Genomic DNA, 15,161 nt, shown 5'->3' with positions numbered 1-15,161 from the left:
GGAAAAACGTTGCGGTGCGATTCGATGGGATCAAAAGAGAATTTCTTAGTGACTAGAATTAGTATTGATATTTAAGCCCGAACTGCTCTGTTTTTTTTTTCTCTTTGTACAGGGTGTCCGCGTTTTCTCGTTACAAATTATTACAATAAATCGTGCGTCTTCATTCATTTGCTTACATCCCCTCTTCCTGTCAATCAAGGCTTAAACACTTAGTATAACATCGAGTTGTACTAATTCGAGGAATATCTTAATACCCTGCGTTTCACTGTATTATTATTCATTTTTTTTTATATTTAAATATATATATTATTATTTTATTTATTCTTTTTTTTTACTTTCTTTAAATGGATGGATTACACTTTTGAGCAAAGAAATCGCATTCCTAAGTTATTCTCGTCCCTTCGTCATCAACGTCCACCAAAAAAAATAACTTGGGAACATTCTTTCATTAAGAAAAAGAAGGAAAAAAAAAACTTATTATTGGTATACCGAAAAAAAACCGAACGAAATCGTAATTGAGAAACGTACACAAAGTAGTATTAAGAATGCACACACACCACACACGTTTTATATCGTAAATACAATTATATAATAATTCATTTTTTTTATTCAATTTTGTTTGTTTGTTTGTTTGCTTTGCTTGCTTCGTTAATGCACTAAACGTAATCGTAATCAGTCGAAAATAAATATGTATAATCAAAATCGAAACATGAGAAGTAATATCGAAACAAAATAATTAATTAGAGAACTAAATCGAATTGAAAGTAATTACATTTATATACATTTACTTCATACACACCGATAAATTGCATGCATTTTCAAAATTGCACATCGAACGTTTCGATCCGCAACTCGACTTCCTTGCAGTGGAAGTTGCGGACGCAACAAACACCTAATACCACCGATAAAACAACTCAAGTTATCCGTAGAACGAGAAGTTAAAGAAAGTCAACAGCTGTGATAAAACGTAGTATTACGCACAGGTATGAGAAAAAAGAAAAGAAATACTTACATTCTAATGACTATCAAACGAAAAGATTAATAAGTGATAATGAGCGAATGCGGAAAACAAAATCGAATTCGAAAGAAAAAAAATAATAAACAAAGAAATGCAGGAACTTCGTGAGCCGAATCCGGCTATGAGAGAAAATCAAAGAGAAGACGATAATCAATATCGTAAATGAAAAGAAGAAAGACAAAACAAAAATCGTCCAATATTTGAGGACGTCCGCTCGCTAAGGTAGGGTTATAACATACTCGACGTCCCTCTGCAGCTAGCTGATCTTCATGCGCTTCGTTGAATCTGAAGGGCTGACGCATCCCAGCTTTGCAGAGTTCATCACGTTCCCATTGCACATCGAGTCGTTCCCGTATATTGTCAGGCTGTTCTGCAGGATGTCCTGTTTCTTGAAGAGCTCCGTCTTCGTGTAGTCACAGCTGTACTGGGGTTGATCCTCCGGTTGGCTGTAACTCACGATGCCTTCCATCATCACGGCGATTGGTACGTTGCCCGTGGCCTCTGCGACTTGATGCTCGATCAGGTAGAACATGTACTCGTCGTATAGGAGGCGGATCAAGTGGAAGGAGCCGAAGCTCGCTGCTGATCTTAGTGTTAAATCTCGTATAACCATTGAACTGAAAACAACAACATGATTAAATTGATAAAGGTGAATTTGAAAGTTGCGTTCATCAAGTGATGAAAATGTTACCTGTAAAAACTCCATTTCAACAGAAATTGACGAGCCGCTTTCGAGAACGACGGTTTTCCTTCGTACGGTTTAAGAGCGCTTTTGACGACGTTCTTCAGCCAAGAGGCCCACTGCTCCAGAGAATTCTGTTGCTGCAGCGTGAGTTTGAAGTCTGCTTCGAACCTAGCTACGATGTCGTGATCACATTGGCATACCCACGACGCCTGTTCGCGTACGCTATGGAAGTCGACGCGATTCAGATCTGCAAGCATCTGAGCAATCTGTGTCCCATTGTGGAGGACTGCTCTGGCTGCTTGTGCCAGGTGATTTAGAGAGGTGTATCTCCGAAGGCTTGAACTGAATGCGGAGACGGCGGATAACTTGACCGACATCATTCCAGGCGGGGCTCCATTCATAGCAGCGGTCAACCAACTCTCCAAACCTGATAGAGCATACGTTAGGATTAGTAAACTATTTGCAAAGTAACTTGTAGCTGATTGTTTTACTTTTCGCAAAGTTTCGTATGGACTGCGTGAGGGTGGCTGGTATAGGTTTTAGCACGTCCGGCACCAAGACTTGAATGAGGTTTTGGTAGAAGGTCAGATCCACGTGACGCATGAAGGCCTGCATTGGTTCCAAGTTGCATAGAGCAAATAATTTAGATCTGTAAACAAATTTGCATTTAACTCATCAAGTAGATATAATTTATAGATTTTAGACGTACTTTGAGAGGTATTTTTCTTCTTCGCATTCGTCGCCGTTGTTGTTATCCTGTGACCTCCAGAATTCGCGCCAAAGCGATTCGACCGTAGCGAATTCCAAGCTCAAAATAGCGTCCAGAAACGCCTCTAAATGTTCCCTGTAGATTGATCTGCAATGACAATCGTAGCATAAGTATCGTAAACTTTAAATATACATAGTCTAATTTACTTTAAAGTGTCAACATCGTCGTAACTGCAATCGTCTGGTAACGGTGTGGAAAAGTTAATGTCCGGAAAGTTGGGGATGGCGTTGCTACCATCACCCAAGTAGGCCTGGTGCTGAGTGTTAACTGTGATGGAAACCCCCTGATCCATGGAATCGTTGCTTCGCTTGAAAGATCTGTTCACGTTGCCGCCAACCTTACCATGCATGTTGGCGCTGGACGGCATGCTGCGAGCCGTGGACTCCTCTACGCTGGTTAAGGACGAACCCGGCTTCACCCGGATCCCATAGTAATGGTACTTCGAGTTACCCCTGCAAAGCATCCGCATATTTAAATAAATTACACCAAACAAGAGCCACATGCCGCGCATATTTACCTTGTACCCAATCTTCTGGTTCTCAGTCCGAGGAATACGGATCTAATCAGTTTTCCGAAAGACGCGGCATTCACCGGCTCTAATTTGTTCTCTCCACAATGTCGCAAGTAATGAGCGTACAGGGTTGATCGAGGCAGCGAAACCCCCTCGGCGGTCTCGTAATTCTCCAGCAACCATTGCACCTTTAAATCGCGCCAAATTAGTGAACCAATTCGCATTCAGAGACGCAACAACGGCGACAATCAATAATAACTAATTTCCGCGCAACGGAACAAACAACGGCAAATACGAGATGGGCATATTACGTAATCGTTGTGAGGGGCTTGGGTTTCGGTGATGTGGATATGATTAAATATGATTATGGGTGGTACGTGCGCTCTCTTGTACTTTTTGGCCGTGTCTGTGGTGCTTGTGACTCGAGGAAGAAGGAAGAAGAAGCGAGCAAACAATAACTTGTGATTTGCAGTCAACATTCAATGAAAACGAAAATGAAAATAGTTCTACGCTTCGCAATTACATCAACATATAGGATAGATAATACCAATTAGTACCAGTAAATTATTTCACATGAATTGACCAAATATAAATGAAATGAAAATAATAATTATAGTTAAGTATTAGGGACACAATAGTTATTAATATCGATTGTAAATACAGGTAATTCCCGTTTTATGAATTAAATTGTTTCGTTAAAGTGGATTTTCGCAAAATGAGAACTCAATTCTTATGTCCATTTGAAGCTATAACAGCTTAAACTTAAATTCGTAAAGCGGGAACTACCTGCATGTAATTTCAAATTTCTTTAAAGAAAACTGAAAGAAAACGCCAGAAATATATGTTTTCATGTGAAACAACTTCAAATATTCTGGTATAATGTTAGAAGTTAAGAAGACAGAGCAAACTAAAGGATAACTAAAAACGGAATTCCATGCACAAGATCCAAACAATAACTAAAAAGAAGTAAGCGATTTTTACCGTGCACAAGCGGCAGACGGGTGCAAATATCAGTACTGAGAAGATGACTTCTGTTTTTTGTTTTGTTTTAATTAGGACTTACGGTCGCAGGCGATACTCTAGTAGCATGGCTCAGAGCCGAGCCGACTTCTTCCTGAGTCGCAGATGGAGCTGCATGCACAGTGGCTGTAGCCACATAGCTTGTGTCCTACACCCCAGTTAGTTAATGAAAAATGATTTAGTTTTTTTTTATGGATAAGAAAGTATTAATTAACCAAAGACTACCAAAAGAAAATTATAACGCATGCAAAGAGAACCCATTAGAGAGAAAGGAAAAATAGATATTAATATTGATAAAAGCGATCTCTCAGAATTTTATCCAAAATTTAATAATTATAGAGAAAATTTTATCATATGAATCACTTGTATTTGTTTATTTGAACTAAAGCAGATGACATTTAGTTAGGATTTAATTTTTCGACTATATAAGTAATATAGAAATCGAAGATTGCAGATACATTCACACTATGTCCTAAACCTATATATATATATATTTCATAACTGTTACAGGTATTTATATCAACTACATACTATATATTATAGAGTTGGTAAAATTACACATGTTATAGTATATAGAAAATATAGTTGATTGATTCTGAATACAGCTAAGATGTATTAAACTTGAGTATAATCTGAAATAAACTAAAATATATCAGCTAATGTTTCGAAAGTAGTGTGTAAAGACCATAATAAAATTTCAACTAGATTTTTTTTGTAATTTATTCTTCATTGAGGCACAAATTTCATTTAACTTAAGAGGATCAAATATTATGTTATTGGTTTATCATATATATTTGATATTTAGATTATTCAAATATAGTGTTGTAGAAAGGTGAGCGTAGGCAATAAGTGTCCAAATAATACTACAATACTTCGAATGTTTATTGGACTTTCAGTGCACTGCAGGGGTGAATCTGCCATGACAACAGACCTGGGGAGGCACGATATTTCATCAAATATATAAAATCACCTGAAATGAATACCGACTTGATCTATTGTAGCGAGTGAACATCGCAAAAGGTTCCATAAAAGATTAATTATCACGTCCGAAGAATTCAGAAGTATCAATTAGGATTGTAATCGATTTCATCCGCTCTTTGTTTCCTTCGAGTATAAGCCTTCAATATCTTACTTCAAATATACACTTCAAATATAATTTAAGTAATCTCTTAATTATTGCTATAAATACTATTTTTCAGGTACATGTAATTATAGCAATTCATATAATCAAGAAAATGTACTTTTTTTTGTAACAATATTTTATTATGCTCTACTTTCATCACTAACTAAACGACGCAAATACAGCAAATCTTAATTCAAAATCAAATATATTTTCACTCTAATACTTTTACTGATGAAACAACAATGTTATACAGGTAGTTCCCACTATTAAGAATTTATTCCTTCGAATTTCGTAAATTGAGAACTCATTTAACGTAAAACTTTACGTGTAAACAAATTGGTATAGCTTTTATATATAAATATAAAATATGCATTTTGTAAATATTCAAATTGAATTTTCTAAAGGATGTTAAACAAAACGGAATTATTGTCAAATAACATCAAGTGATTTGGACAAGTACAAATCTCATCTTGACTTGAACAGACAACTTGACAAGAATCGAACAGTGTATTAGGAAATAATGTAGATGAAATACTCTTATACAAAAATAATATTGTATGAATTGATTTATGTAAGTTTTTTTTTGAAATCATACATATGATGAAATATGAATCTATTTGAAAGAGTTGCTTTATATAAATAAAAAAAACACATAAGAATAATCGATAATAGTAATTTTAGAAATGCATACTCTTGGTAAACGACTATGTTAGAGCAAGGTATTTACGGAAAGTTCCCTTTTGAATGTCTTCCCGTCGTAGCTCATAGTTATTTTCAAACTAATTATAAAGTTTAAACTTCTCCTACTTTACAATTTACAACAAACTAAATTTTCTAACGAAATCCCATCTGCACCAACGATAAACTAACACGATGTTCTTGAACATAACATCAAAAATTAATTAATATTATGTAAGACTCTATAAATTTATTTAACAAATTAATACTAGCGATTCTGTGGATTTCCATAAATCAAGTAACCGTAACTGAATTTTATATTAGCTAGTAAAAAGGTGAGAATAGATGAGGTAAATTCAAAGCATACTAGGTAAATTGTAAATCCCATTTTAATCCCACTACTTGTTAATTTAAAAAAAAATAAGAAATGAAGTAAAGGATGAAACGAATCTAACGTTTGTGGTTTTAACACAACTTTGGTATCTACTTACAGCACTAGTGGTTTGCGGGGAATGCCTTGTGGGTGCGATCAAACCGTCGCCATCGACGGTCTGCTGCACCAGGTAGTGGCCGGTGGTCGTTGTGTATCCGACGGCCGCAGAATTGGTCGAATTCCCAGTGTTCGCTGCATAGTACTGCCCTTGACTAGCGTACAAAGTCCCTGTTTCTCCTACAGTGTACACCGGATACGCCCTTCAAAACAGACGAAAAATGATCCTGCTTTAAATTCTTCACAATTGATACAAAGGATTCGTATATTTATGGTTCTAGCTTGTTTTTTGGAACAGTCGCACCAATTGGCAAACTTCCAATATAAGCAGATTTATTGTACAGTTTGAATCCCTTTTTGAACTATTATCATATCTTTAGTCTGAATTAATGTACATCGTTTTAATGTAAGTTCAATAAAACATAGGACGCAAAAATGTACGTTCGATAAAATTCCCGACGGCAAAGTGTACCTTCGATAAACCATCCGACGGTAATGTGTACTTTCTACTAACAAATTATACATTTGTTTAGTACTAATTTGTGATTAGTGAACGTATTAACCTTCCAATTGATAATATAAGTAGATTTATTGTAAAGTTTGAATCACGTTTTGAACTAATGTCCCTACTATAGTCTGCGCTGAATTAACGTACATCGTTTTAATGTACCTTTAATAAAACATACGTCAGAAAAATGTACGTTCGATAAAACATCCGACGGTAAAGTGTACATTCAAATGACAAATTGTACATTTGTTTAGTACTAATTTGTAATTAGTGAACGCAGTATGTACGTTAACTAACAATTGATTACATAAATAACAGTAATTAACTCGTTACTAAAATATTGAAGTATAACAAAATAAAACTTTATAGCAACTGCTAAATTATTACATAAAAATTGTCACTAAAGTTAGAAAAAATAAAACATTGAAAAAAAAAATAAAATATTTTGTTTTGCATGCCTGGGTAACGTTTCAAATGCACTTTACAGAGTATTTAATTTAATTACAGTACATTGAAATCTGATGCATTTGCTAGTGTTACAAATGTTCATTGCAAAATATAATAAAATAATTATTTCAAAATATCAAGTTTCAGTTTACTAGTTAAAGTTTTATAATTTACTATAGTTAAGCAAGAATATTTATTGAAGGTGACCGGAAATTTTATAACTTGCTAAGTTTGTTATAAGACTGGATTATTATTTAGGAATTGCTTTAAATTTTTATTATTTTGATGATCACAAACATAATCCTACTCATAAAAATGTTTATGATTAAAAATAAATACCGTACTTTTCGGACTAACAGACATAGAAAATTAGAATTAAAATTGTATTGCGTTTTATGGCAAAATATTCATATTTAGCTTGGAAAAATATTGATAATAATATAAATGTTAAAAACTTAACTATGAAAGTTAATCAACGTTTTTGTGGGCTTTGGACAAGTACAAATATCATCTTGAAAAGTTATTTAGCAAATATCGAACAGTGTGTAATAAGAAATAATGCATAAAAACAAATGATTATAATGTTTGACTTAAGTTAAGCAACGTTTTTGGACAAGTACAAATCTCATCTTGACAAGTTATTTAGCAAGTATCGAACAGTGTGTAATAAGAAATAATGCATAAAACTAAATAATTATATTTTTTGACTCAACTATGAAAGTTAAGCAACGTTCTTGTGGATAGAAAAAATTGATTGGGTGATTTTTGTCAACTCTTCATAAATGGACAACCCACCGTTGCTAAAGTTAAAAGTGGAAACGATTGAAAACTGCAATGAATTTTTATATTTTACGAGTTGAAAAATATTTAAAAAAAATATAATTTAACAATTATTATTACACATTTATGATATAGACACAAAGATTTGTATTAAATTATTAATTGCTGTTCATGTCTATTTTTTTAATTTTTTATGATTATAGCTGTTATTGTTCAATATGTTTTTGATATAAAAATAATTTACCTCATAGGTAAAATATATGTGAAACGTATATAGAGAAATTGTTAAAAAAAAAATAGATAATGAAAATATCTAATTTGAAAAATAATATTCGAAATCTGATTAAAGTATTTGAAATATAAGACAGCGCCGAAGATTCAGAAATGACAGGGGATGTGTAGGAAAATAATAAGCTCGAGTCGAGAAAACGGGAGATGCAGTCAGAATTTATAATTGGGTTTGCACTTGTATTCTCTAACAAAAAATTAAAATACTACGAAAAACAAACTGATATTACTCCTGTTGCATAATTGGTATTGAAGATTTCATTGCTCGTAAATCAAAGAGAACGAAATATTGCTTCAACGTCGCAATACTCTTTCATATGCCTGAAAATTGATCCAATCAACATCTGTATTATTTGATACAGACACACTCTGTCCAATAACAAGTACTTCTGTAACGGATTCTAAATGAAACTGAGGATGCAAAAGTTGTTTTCAAACGGGAATTCTCGGAAGTTGATACAAGTGACATTCGTATTTTCACTTTGTGAGTTTTATTGATCTGAAATGCGTTCCAGGAATAAAATATTATATATTATTGGATAGAAATATATATATTTTTCGTTTCATGAACATCATAATGAAATGAGTGGGATTTTTAGTGGAATTTTAGCAAATATTTATCATTTTCTACTTTCCAGAATTTATATTTAATACTTGTTTTTCTTCAATTATGTAACTGTATCGAATAACATTTTTCACACTTCAAATCGTCCATTAAACATTTATTTGAATAATATAACAAATAATTGACTTCCTTCTATGTCTAAAATTGATACCAAAACGAAACAATCATTAAATACTTAAGAAAAGTAAAATTACTATTTCTGATAAAATAAATAACTACATAGTTAACTGTGTACGTAACACAATTAAATTTTAATAATATTTGACATTTTATAAAATTTAACTCTTTAAGAGGCAAAAAATTCCTAAATTTCGAGACAACTGAATCAGACAGCTACGTCAACTGAACTAACATCGGATGGTATGGCCTATCAAGATTCATCCTTTGACATACCAACCAAATTAAAGGATAAATCTTCATTCCAGGACAATACAAGTATTTTTAGCAAATTCGTATTGGAAGCTACAACATTTCCTACAAAATTATAATAATGCCCCACTAGGCATCTTCAAAAAGTGGGACAATGCGTGTCCCACCGCCCCTCAAAGAGTTAAGCAACGTTCTTATGTATAGAAAAATGTTATAGGTGATTTTGAATTTGAATGGAGATTAAACGAAGATTATTTTCTAAAGTAAGGTGTCATTAAATTATTATATTTTAGAAATTTTGTTTGTGAACTTATAAGGAAAATATAAAGTCTCCAAATCAAAAGTTATTAACTATAAATTAGTGAAATTTCATTACAATTTTCTTCAATAACTTAAAATAATTATCAAAAGCAAGTTGAAAGTAAAAATAATATTGAAACTTTTCTGCCATTTAATTATTACCGATTTTTAAATTTATATTTGTAAGCAAAAGTTATAAAGATATCCCTAAAATTGAATACGTTTTATTACGTAATGTAAGTAATGCAATTTTCAAATAATTCACGTGATTTGTTTAGGTAATAGACTAGAGAGCTGTATGCACGTGCACTAGTAAATATATAGATTGTAGGACGGACTAAAAGCCACTTATCATACTTACATTTGTGCTTGACCACCATTAGTCTGCGATGCGTAAATTTCTGGTTCCACATATTGCACATGATAACCCTGATGGGACGCCACGGTATCTCCCTCGGAGGCAACTTGAAAACCAAAAAAAGCAGAACACAAAATACGTTATTAATTGCTATCACAATACAACAACAGACAAACAACTATGAACGATGCAAATTTAAATGCCATTGAAAATCGTTCATTACATTGAAAATTTGAAACTCTGCAAATTTTGTATTGTTTCCAACAAAATTTCGTGCAATGTTAATAAAACATTTCATGAATTTGTAAACAATAAATGTACAGGTGTGAACATTCACATTACATTTTCCCTGTGCAAACAATATAAAAATTATAAATAATCAATAAATTTATTAAATATAAATAGAGTTTGATTAGTGAGTTTAATATTTAATTAATTTACAACATATTAAAAAATGAACTTGATGAACTGAGAGTTAAATATAAATTTTAAAAGCTGCTGTATTTTTCCAACTAAAAAATATGTTTTTACTGAAATTAAAAACATTATTTTACAGTATAAACAAAACTTTGGAAATAAATCTCCAGAGCATGTAAAAACCTTTCAGTAATAAAATATGAAGTTAAAACATTCTTCATCCTCATAGTATCTATCAAATTAATACATATTACAATGAAACATGTTTAAAAGTTTTTCATTAGTATTTCTGAAGATTTACTTTAAATTAATTATGATCGCAGTATACGTTTCTACAATCAATTTAAATTCTTCATAACAAAGAATTAATATACAACAATACCTCGCACAGTACGGCTTCGGTCAGTCTGAATTCACTATAGTCCGGTTCTCAAATGCCCAAACAAAAATAATTTTCAATACATCATTTTTTATACAGTCAAATCTATTCTTGTGCGGTTTATTTAGTTCCTCGATTAGTCCGTTTCAAACAGTTCAAAATTGAGGAAATCGATTATCCGCACTATACAAGGTATTGCTGTATATTTCCAAAATGTTTAAAACATATAACAAAACTTATTGATATTTTTTTTACTAAAAAAATATAAAGAACTGATCAATAAGTATGGTATAAGTATTTTTAGCAAATTCATATTGAAAGCTACGAAATTGTGTTAGACAATGTTGTATTATAAAGGAAAGTCTAATAACGGATGGAAATAAGGGATGAACTCTTGCCGACGGAGAATGCTCGCATATAAAATAATATTATTACAAAATATGAAAAATTTAATAAGTAATAAAACCAAATTTGTTGCAACAAAAAGTCTTTTGTTTTCGTCTTAAGAAATAAACTTTAGAATAATGATTGAAGTATATGGTGAATTTAAATATACTTATAATATAAATAAATTAAAAATTTACGGTAAAAAGACTAAGACTTTTTGTCTAAATTAGGACAAATAAAAATTTGTAAATATAATTAAATATATGAGAAACATACAGATTTTAACTAGAATTTCGTCAAAATAAATCAAAATACTCGGATCAAAATATTTGTCAAATTGCTTATGATGTGGACACATGTCATAAGCTTGATAACTTGTGAAAATTAAATAAACGTGATACTAATGGAATACCACAATTCATACCATTTTTTTGATATTTTTTACGAAATAGACTTGAATCTTTGCATTAAGTAGAATAACAAACTGTGAATCACATTTGTAACATTACTACATAATCCATCCACGCAATAACAAAAACTATGTATGATTTTCAATGAACAATCATAATTAATTACATAACTATTTTTGATCGCAAAACAATATTTTATAAATTAAATTGATAGAAAATACTTCGCCCTTATTTGTTTGCAACTTAAGTCAGTTTGAAATTATATTTATTGGTTTATGCAACAAATATCATCAGTAAAGTTAAAATTTTGTATAATTAAAAAAAAGTGATTAATATTATTGTTGTTTACTCTTTTATATAACTGTTGCAGTAATTATTGTCTTCATATAGACATAAGTAATCGAATATAAACTACATTAAATCAATGTTGATCATAAATAAACATTAATAATAATGTTTGATTTCTATAGAAATAAGTTGAATTGTAATGGTATTGAAAGTATAGTAAGATGTTAATGATAAAAAAATACCATGGTGATAGTTGGAGGAGTATCTGTTATACATCTTATTGGATTGGCACATCACAAGGGCATCTCGTTGAACATCACTTTGTCGAGCATCGGCGGCAACTGAGGTGAGATCTCAAAAATGGCATTAAAAATGATAGTGATGTCGACGAGGGGGACGACAGGTATCGGGGGTTCCCCTTAATCTCGGACCCATCCGAGTGGACATAACGGGGTTACAATGTGTATAGTTTTCATCCCCCGCGACAGCCTCCCGCCGCCGCCGATGCTTCCTCCACCACCACCCCGCACCCGACGAACGCACAGAAAATGCATACAAACACCGTTGCAAACAGCCATACATGAACACACCTGTGCGATGCGAAACGGACGGGGGGGAGGGCCGGACCACCTCCCACCATCCCTTCAGCAGAAAATCCACCCCCTCAACGCGTCCAATTAGAGCAATTGCACTGCCAATTTCAATTGATACTTGGATATTAAATAACACGGGCACAATTAAACTGATTACACTCGCTTTATTATTTCGTTTTTCCATAAACGTATGAACCAATAACAAAATGGATAAAAAAATATTTGTTATTTGATTACCAATGCTTCAATGTTTACGCCCAGCGCATAAAATACCGTAATACTAATTTACGATCAGAATTTAGCGTTTAGATCTATCTCAGCAATAACTTTGATAGCTTAATATAAGAAAACCGCAAATATCACGAATTAGGAAGTAAACATTTTGTAAAGACCACAGCTTTATCTTTATTTTCCATGTTCAATGATAACATTTACAATCGAGTAATTAAATTAAAAGCAACTGAAGAAAAAAGTGTCAAAATTGCAACGATAAATCTGATGAATGAATTTCATAAACAAATACAGTGGAAATAACTAAAACTAAAAAAATGAACTTCAATAGTTTAGTAATGAATAATTTGGACGGAAATTTTCCGACATAGCTTGAAGTTCCATAATTACAGAAAGCAGCATGTGAATTACGTAAGCACGAAAAACAAATATGCCTCAAAAATAAAAATTGAAAATCCTTAGACTGGAATTCAAGAAAGTTGTAATGCAAGTGCAAACTGTGTAACTAACTACTCGACTAGTTTCGATGAAACTTTGGTAATAGGCAATCGAACATTGGAACACCGTTCAGATTCGAGTCGAAATCTAAGTCCAGATATTACAATAAGCTTGGAAACACTACTACAAACTAGTTCAACAAAAAATTATTACATCGTGTCTTGTTTATTTTGAAGAGTTTTATTGTTCGTCATGAAAAATATATTCCATGCTGTGCATTAAGTGAATGAATTTCCTAGATTATACTCGTATGTTAAATACAATCAAAGCTCAGTTAACGTAATTCACATTTTTTGGTACACAAGTTTCTGATTGTTTGCTTTCCGTATTTGACATTCATAGGAACGTACACTTTGTCATCGAATGTTTGATAGGAATGTGCGACTGTACATGATTTTTGAGTGAATTTGCGTTGAATGCGCATACATATTTCGCACGGGACACAATCCAAGGGATCAAATTAATCGTTTGAACTGAGTATCCGAAACCGCACCAAAATCACCATACACAATTAGAAATAATTGTACACGTTTGCATTAATATGCGCCCTTTGATGTTATTATTGAAAGCTGCGTCAATATCAACCTACATGCCGACTATTTGATGCGGAATTGGATTGGACACGTTGATTTAAATAGTGACCGGTTTTTTTTTTGTTTAATCAGAAGAGAGAACAAGAAAAAAAAAAACTAATAATAGAAGACACGAGGGAGCTTAACTTATGTTGATTCCCTGCTGCAAGTAGGGTTCCTAATGAAATTGTTTATTGTTCTATTTTGGTTGAAGGGGTTGTTGCGTCGGTACCTGGGAAAACATACGATAGGTGGGCATTGTGAATCACGCGTGGAGGATGGGGGTGGTGATGTTCATAGTGAGCGCCGCCCGAACCGGATCAGTTTCCAATATAAAATTGGGGTGCTCGATGAAATGTATCAAATCTACAGGTGAGCAAAAGTGTGCTCCCTTTTGTGCGTTTCCGTTCCTAATGGGGAGTGTGTCCGTCCGGTAATAAGCAGAGATTAAAGGTGATTAGACTTGTTAGTCATCAAACTTTGGAACGGTATCGTTCGAGCGGAAAAGCCATTAATAAGTATCAAAGAATATTGCGAAAGGATGCAGAACTATATTGCAGGGCCTGCTTTTCTTCGGCACTAATCTGCTTCGGTTGTATGCAACTTGAATACGAACGATTTTTACTGCTTTATAACTTGGCACATAAAGTAGTAAAAATCCCCAGGCGAATTCAATTATTATTATACCCATCGTCAATCTTTGTATGTACAAATCTTCAAAACGAATATATCAAAATAATATTGTCAGCTCAACTTTTCTTGTGCATTGCATTAAAACCAACCAAAAATAAGATGATTTTATTCATATTTGAAGGGTGGCGTAGGTCTTTCAATAAGTTTTCTTTAATTGTTATGTTTCACTGTTTAATAAATATTATTTCATATTTTTTAGTTGTACAAACCCATTCATATTATTATTAGTTATGTTGTTCCTTAAAACATTATATTTCTGTATGAATAATGTTGTTTCCTATATTATTAAATGTTTAGCAAGAAATTATAAAGTGGTGTTGACTTAATTTGATCACAAATTCCTTTAGTATTATGTGAATAATGTTTTCCATCTTTCCCTAAATTTAGTAAAAAAACAATTTTATGTCTGTTCGTGAAAAAATAATATAAAATTTACAGATTTTTTTTTTAACCGAATATAATAAAATTCCAATGATTGATTCAGAATTTTATCTAAATGAAAGGTTATAATGTGTTCCGCAAAACCAAGTGCAATAACATTCTGATTGTGTTAATCTTAAGGCTTTTTGCTTTTTTTTTACTGTTTACTCTATATTTTTATATGTGTACTAAATCTCAGTGTCTTCTGAAGGCTGCAAGAGGCTAATGCCCATACCGGCCTATAATAATTTATAATCTATATATATATATTTTTAAATAATAAAATTATGTTAAGATGGAAGAT

The 15,161-nt window shown here is 32.4% G+C and overlaps 1 protein-coding gene across 2 annotated transcripts; it reads right to left on the bottom strand.

Annotated features, from left to right (window-relative positions):
- Nucleotides 1-6: 6 nt before the first annotated feature.
- Nucleotides 7-12,189, bottom strand: LOC108563979 (transcription factor RFX3). 2 transcript variants are annotated; one of them, XM_017922837.1, is made up of 10 exons: nucleotides 12,093-12,189; nucleotides 9,973-10,075; nucleotides 6,296-6,497; nucleotides 4,047-4,151; nucleotides 2,990-3,171; nucleotides 2,619-2,924; nucleotides 2,413-2,559; nucleotides 2,195-2,352; nucleotides 1,710-2,130; nucleotides 7-1,635 (listed from the first exon to the last, which is right to left on the bottom strand). In XM_017922837.1, the coding sequence occupies exons 1-10, from the start codon at nucleotides 12,142-12,144 to the stop codon at nucleotides 1,275-1,277; spliced, it is 2,037 nt and encodes a 678-aa protein (XP_017778326.1). In that variant the 5' UTR covers nucleotides 12,145-12,189; the 3' UTR covers nucleotides 7-1,274. The 2 variants fall into 2 exon arrangements, with proteins under 2 accessions (XP_017778326.1, XP_017778327.1); XM_017922838.1 differs by lacking the exon at nucleotides 4,047-4,151 and having other exon boundaries at nucleotides 12,093-12,184.
- Nucleotides 12,190-15,161: the final 2,972 nt, after the last annotated feature.

This window comes from Nicrophorus vespilloides, unplaced genomic scaffold (genome assembly GCF_001412225.1).
Source record: "Nicrophorus vespilloides isolate i.1.1-1 unplaced genomic scaffold, Nicve_v1.0, whole genome shotgun sequence".
Taxonomy (NCBI): domain Eukaryota; kingdom Metazoa; phylum Arthropoda; class Insecta; order Coleoptera; family Silphidae; genus Nicrophorus; species Nicrophorus vespilloides.
The sequence above is the reverse complement of the archived record's forward strand: the minus strand, read 5'-3'. Positions and strand labels throughout refer to the sequence as shown.